Genomic DNA, 6,503 nt, shown 5'->3' with positions numbered 1-6,503 from the left:
TCATCGCAAAACATTGTTTTTGTCCGCTTCAACAGTGAATTCCTCCAAACCTTGAAGTGTCTATAATCAATTATTACCTGAATCTGCGGTTCCCATCACCATTATGGATCTTTTTAGAGACTTTTCTTCACATTGTTTGGCTTTTCCAGCTCACAGCCTATTGTTATCAATCCATAAACAATAGCTTGAATCATTTCACCCCAAGGGTAACCAGACTGCTTCCATGTATTGCAATAATGTACCAAAAAAAAAGTTTCCGTGCGAAAGTAATGCGGAATATTGACATTCTTGTCTGGCGAAAGAGTTGATCATTTTTTCGTGTCAGAGTCTTGTTCTATGCTGCACAGTGCCCTGGGGCATCAGGCTGAGAGCAGCCGACACCGACGTGATCAACAAACACGAACAGCAGGAAGGCTGACTCTGTCCACGGGACGGGAGGTGGTGCAGCTTGATTCAGGAGCACAGGAGCAGTAGATTGACACCACTTACCCCCTGAGAGCCTCGAGAGAGCCATCAGTCTGTTCCGAGGCGAAAATATCTCAACGGTTCCTTTTTATGGAATGATTGCCACATGAAATGTTTCTGCAGGCATAAGCTCGTACCAGCAAGTACTATACAGTGTAATTGTTATAGCTATAAACAACACATCTGTCAGTTTAATGACCACAAAGTGAAGTGTAGAAATAAGATAAGTGTTGACATTACGAAAACAATATGTGATCACTTTTCACATTGCATTACAGCAAACATTGCGCTCGTTTTATTTTAATTTTTAAACAAAGGCCCTGGATGTTGGCACCTCATAAGTCCATGTGACAAGTGGTCCAATTCTAAATAATCTAAGTGAGGGCAGTGTTTGAAGAAAACCACAGGATGCATGTGACATAATGATTTGTCGACTGTCCTCATCATATAAGCAGGATTCAAAAAAAAAAGAAAAGAAACCTTCATGCAATTTATTTATTTATTTGTAATGTTTTACAGCTGTGAACATGCCCTCTAGTTCCTTTGCGCAACAAATCAGTGCATCAACATCACATTAAAAAAACATACTTTTGGAGTGGGAGCACATTACATAATCAAATCTTTTTAGACTCCATCATTCATTAAAAGATAAAATGGAAAATAATTACACTGATAAAAATGATACCACTTTCCCTTGCAAGCCATTTTTTAAAAAATGTTTTCACCGCCTCAGTAGGTCAAGGTACGGCCTCATTGTAGCAACGTCCCTTCACTGTTTTCTCCTTCACCCACACTTCTATATTTGGAGCTCATGTCACACTGCCTGCAGTAATCTTCCACTCAGGGAGGAGCTGAGCTCAGTTTGGTGGTGATCTAAATTAAAGTTTTTCACACATTTCCAAGTGATTTTTTTGCTGGGTTTTATTGTAAAAAGTGTTAATCTCTTCACCAACAGTAAAAGAGAGGGTGTATCAAGACAGAAAGTCAGAGACAGTAAGTCAGAGCAAAGTTGGAGATGAGGAAGGGGGAAACATTAAGGCTGATTCTTTTTAGGAATTGGGACTTAGGAGTCAGAGAAATGCTGTTTAACAAAAGTTTCAATTAGTTAGAATTTACTGCATCTATTACATCACACTGCAGGCACAACTTATATCTAGCAAGTAAATTCTACAGTGCTTCTGAAGCTACATTTGTATGTATGGTATAGCTTTTGTAAGATTTGGGGAAAAGACTAACAATTGACACTCTTATAGTTTGACCCATATGTTTGACAATTTCTACAATAAGGCTTAAATCGTGTAGGTTTGCCTCGTCTGACAGACCACACCCTCGGGGAGGCCAGTGGTTATGGATCAGAGTATAATATTGAAAATAATTTACCTGTGTGTTGTTTGATTTTTGCATAATAGTCATTAGTGTGTAACATAAGCACCCTGGTGTTGGTAATACATATAGACTACATCTGGAGAGAGAGAGAGAGAGAGAGAGAGAGAGAAACCAGCCCTGCCAGCTGACTGGTACACGGGACCTTTAATGCAGCTGCAGCCCTTCATTCAGATGCTGAGTGGAGCGGCGGAGGACCGGAGGAGGAGGAGAGGCAGGACGCAGCTCTGCTCTCATCGCATTTTTCAAAAACCCCCCTTTGATGCATACTGGGGGATTTTCCTTTCCCGCGCCAGGCTACTTATAGAATTGATCAGGGGAAGGTGCTGTCCTGTGTGTAGGCTGAGCGGATTGCGACAGTAAAGGCGTCCTGGGTGACCGGAGCTCAGCAGCAGCAGCAGCATCATCAGCATCACCACCTTGTATGAAATAACGTCACCGCGATCCAGATTTCCCCATTTACACAAATCGGCTCTCCGCTCACGGACTGTTCCCCGCACTATTTCACCAGGTAAGAAATCCAGTATTGTCCTTGCTTGGGGCTGTGCGGGCTCGACGTGGAGCAGACGAAGACACCGTCCTCTGCGTAAAGATGGAATGCTTTTTTCCTAAAACGCTGCTGCGTGGAGTGAAGGAGAGGATGCTTCTGTACGGCTAATGTTGAAGGGCCTGCACATTAGGATACAATAGATGATGTGGCCCATTGTCTTGACTGCTCCATTTTACCAACGTCCTTTTCTAAACTGATCAACAGCATAAGCTCCATTAAAGGTGCGAAGGGCTCTATGGGTTTGACTTGATTGGTGTCAAATGGTCCACATTTGCCATGTTACATGTTTCAGATTGATCTTAGTTTATTAAAGTAGCCTGTGCCAATTAACGAGGGTCTGTGGGCGTGTTTCTGATGCTTCTGATAGGCAGTCTGCTCTGGAGCTGGATGGAGGAGCCGGTCTCATGTGAGTGAGTGTGTGTGTGTGTGTGTGTGTGTCTTCTTTTCGGTGCAGGAAACCACATGCGCGGGCCGGTGTCACCGCGCTGAGCCCGGAGAGCACGAAGGCTAGACTTGGGTCAGAGAGACAAGAGTGGCCGGGGAAGATGGACCGCATGACAGACAGAACCTCCGAGGCCTCGCGACTGCCGGTGCCGCTGCACCGCTGCCACGGGGTCTTCCAGGCCATCAACGGCACCTGCGCGGAGCAGCTCGGCCTCTTTCCGCCGTTCTCCTCCGCCCTCGCGCTCCTCGTGCTGGTGGCCGTGCTGGTGGGGATCATCTTTGTTTCCCTGGCAACGTTCCACTTCCACAAGAGGAAGCTTCGGAACAGGAAGATCCGGCGCGCGCAGGAGGAATACGAGCGCGACAGTCGCAGCCCCGCGCGCGCCGGGCCGAGCGGGGAGCCCGCCAGGCCGTGCGTCATAGTCCGGCCGGTGAGATGCGAGGGGAAGCTCCCGTGCCAGGGCCCGGGGCGCGACGGGGGCGTCGCCGGGGCGGCGGTGGACGAACAGGCGCTGCACGAGGCGGTTCCTCTTGACTGTTAACTTAGCGCAACTTCAGGGAACGAGACTGTGGAATTAACAGGAAAAGCAATAAGGCACAAAAGACTCCCACACCCACCTCGGCTGCTTGTAGATGACTTAGGAACAGCAGGAAGAAAAAAATACATATACATGCAGAATACTGAGCAGAATAGTAGACCTAGAGGTAACACTAGTAGTACTACAGTGGCAAATACAGATGGGTGACAAATTAAAGGAAAAACCTGACTAAATGAGAGGAGACACAACGAATCTTGAACTGCATGGTACACTTGAGCAAATAACATCCAGTCATGCTGTGTGAAAATGTAAAACTACTGAGCAGTCCCAGTTGATTATGATTTTTTATCACGATGACCAGAGGAAACGATCTGAGTGACTGAAAAATAGGGTTTATTGTTGGGGCACTGATGGCAGGAGCTTCAGTCACAAAGACTGGCTCGTGTTTCGTGTCTATGTGGAAGACATCAGTATGCATGGTTGGAAAATTGTAATTGACAGTGCACATTTGATGGCACTCTGCTCGTGCATTCGAAAAACAGAGGAGCGACTCTTCTCCAGGTGACTGGGAATGTCAGAGCAGGACGTGATCAGACTGTGTCTTGTTAACAATTATACAAAGAGGGTTATTGTAAGGTTGCAGTGCATAAAGATGAATGCGCATTTTAGAGGTCAGTGGTAAGGCCCTCCTGATTTTTCCAAATGGCTGCGGTCCTGAGACCAACATTTTGTATCAGGTTAGGGGGCTAGGTTTGGGTTTAAACGCCAGGGTTAGGGTTGTTCTCCATGATGACATCACAAATGTCGATTGGCTGAGGCAGTTGTTGTCCCAGGAACCTCATACAAATCTCATAGAAATTGTTGGTCGCAGGACAACAGCCACTTGGCAAAACCAGGACTTGGCAGTGGTTCAAAAACCCAACGACACTGGTCTACAGAGATGTGGAAAAACTGACATGGTCAAGTAAATCAATCCTTTACCATGTTCCCCACAAGTGGGCGAGTGGCGTACACCAAGAGAATGGTACAGGCCTGAATGCTTGACCCCCACAGTGAGTGGATCAAGTGGCTCTGTTATGCTGGGGTGTGTGTGTGTGTGTTGGGGGGGGGGGGGGGGGGGGGTCCACTTGTCCTCTTTGAGGGGAGAGGTCACCACAAATCAATATAAAGTGTTTCTGAGTGATCACCTTTATCTCATGGTCAAACATTTCTATCTCGATGAGAGTGGTCTCTGTCAAGATGACAACATCCACAGGGCACGAAGGGTCACACAGTCTGAAGGGCCGGATTAGTTTGAGAATGATGTGAATCAAATGCCACGGCCTTAGCAGTCACCAGATTTCGACTCAGCCGAACACCTATTTGAGATGGCTGAGTTAAACGGACCATTCTCAAATACAAGAGATGAGGGAATATCTTATGGAAGAATGGTGTTTATCCCTCCAATAGAGATTCAATGCCAGTGTACACTGTTCTGGTGACACACGGTGGCCCCAACACCTTACTAAGCCACTTGATGTTGGTTTTTCCTTTGATTTGTCACCCGTCTGTCGGTTAGGTATGTGGCCACACTTCTTCCTCTTATACTAGTATTTAGCCAACCGATAACTCCTTATGGGACTGTATAAAGTATTTGCCTGCTTTGACTTTTGGACCTCCTCCTCCTTCCAAGTATTGTTTGAACCTCAAAGATGTTTAAACTTCAAATCCACCCTGATGTGTGTGAGACACTGATGTGTTAAATTATTAAGAGTTGATGACACAACGCGGAGCATAATGGCTCGCTGAGCTGCCTTGGCATGTCGTCTGACACACTACCAGTATGTAGTTAGACTATAGTGGATGTTGTGGTGCTGTTAGGCAGTGAAATACTGCACATAGGCTATAGAGATAGCTTATTTGTTTGCGTAGTATTTTTTCCTTCAATTAAGTGACTTAGCATATTTGCATAAAGTACTGTCCTCCAATGTCTGTTAGACATCTGTAGGTAGCTCTAGTTAGCCTGACAGGATGCAAGACTTATTTGCTGTAGTTATGCACACAAGATATTTTTTCTTTGATGTGTCAGATAGTACGTTTTTTGCGCTATAAAGTATTTTCCTTTTTGAGTATTTTTAATGTATTCTCTGACATGTAATACGTTTAGAATCCTTCCAATAGAGGGCTTCAGTCGAAGCCAATCCTTCCTTTCTTCTACGAGCCTTCATATTGCGTCATAGTGGGCCTAATAGAAATTCAGTGTCATAAATTATATGGATTCACTGTAAATGTATGCCATTATGAGAGCTGGAATGTTTTACAGTAACATCATATTTCTGGAGTTCATATAATCTGCCTTATCAAAGGAAACTATGTACTATTCAAAGTTTATAAATAAATACTTATGTTAACTCTTTGAATGCAGCCTCTTGATCATTAACCAACAAACCTGAATGCTATGTAAATGTGCAACTACACATTATATTGAATTGTCTGCTAAAATTCCCACTAGTCACCCAATTTAATGCAGTATAGGGGACATTTGACAATATGATTTGTTTCATTTCATCACCCAAATGAGCTTAGCAGAGGAGATCCATAGACTTTGCACAGGATCAAGGATTAAGGATATCTTCATTGTCCCAGTGGAGCAATTTGTTCAACAGACAGCCGTGTCCACACAAACAACAGCCACGCAAACCTCAGACACCATTCGTCTGTCGAATACAGAATCAGATCCACTGCATATACAACATATTCTATATCTTTTCAGTGATTTATTGACATAGAGGTTGTCCATAGGAGTACCATTCGTAATCTCAATGGCCCCAGTCGGTGATGGCACCACAGCATTTTTTTATTGGAGGCCAGTGGAAGGGAAATCAGCATCAGTCAGTGTGTTGGCCAGGCACCAGGAGACTATGTTCCTATTTGTCCCCAGTAAAATGAGGCCTGGGGATATGAAACAGGCTTTGGCAAGGCTCCAGCTCTGGGAGATGCACTGACTGACTGACTATCTGTCTATCTCATCTCATTGGCATAAGTGCAACAGAATGAAACCATTTATCTTGGCAGGGATATCGGAAAAAGGTTGAAGGAAAGATGACTAATGCATTCTACATATGTTTCCTTTAGACCAGTTT

General features: G+C 44.7%; 1 protein-coding gene across 2 annotated transcripts; it reads left to right on the top strand.

The window, feature by feature from the left end:
• The first annotated feature begins 1,774 nt into the window (after window positions 1-1,774).
• Window positions 1,775-5,780, top strand: LOC118300856 (uncharacterized protein C11orf87 homolog). 2 transcript variants are annotated; one of them, XM_035625684.2, is made up of 2 exons: window positions 1,775-2,359; window positions 2,766-5,780. In XM_035625684.2, exon 2 carries the CDS (start codon window positions 2,944-2,946, stop codon window positions 3,382-3,384), a length of 441 nt encoding a protein of 146 aa, XP_035481577.1. In that variant the 5' UTR covers window positions 1,775-2,359; window positions 2,766-2,943; the 3' UTR covers window positions 3,385-5,780. The 2 variants fall into 2 exon arrangements, with proteins under 2 accessions (XP_035481577.1, XP_035481576.1); XM_035625683.2 differs by having other exon boundaries at window positions 1,798-2,359; window positions 2,853-5,780.
• Window positions 5,781-6,503: the final 723 nt, after the last annotated feature.

The sequence above is a fragment of the Scophthalmus maximus genome, chromosome 2 (assembly GCF_022379125.1).
Source record: "Scophthalmus maximus strain ysfricsl-2021 chromosome 2, ASM2237912v1, whole genome shotgun sequence".
NCBI classification, from domain to species: Eukaryota; Metazoa; Chordata; class Actinopteri; order Pleuronectiformes; family Scophthalmidae; genus Scophthalmus; species Scophthalmus maximus.
Note: the sequence above shows the minus strand (reverse complement) of the source record. Positions and strands in the feature narration are given on the sequence as shown.

Bases quoted from the DNA above. Each gene is read 5' to 3' on its own strand.
- LOC118300856 (XM_035625684.2), top strand. From the start codon at position 2,944: ATGGACCGCATGACAGACAGAACCTCCGAGGCCTCGCGACTGCCGGTG.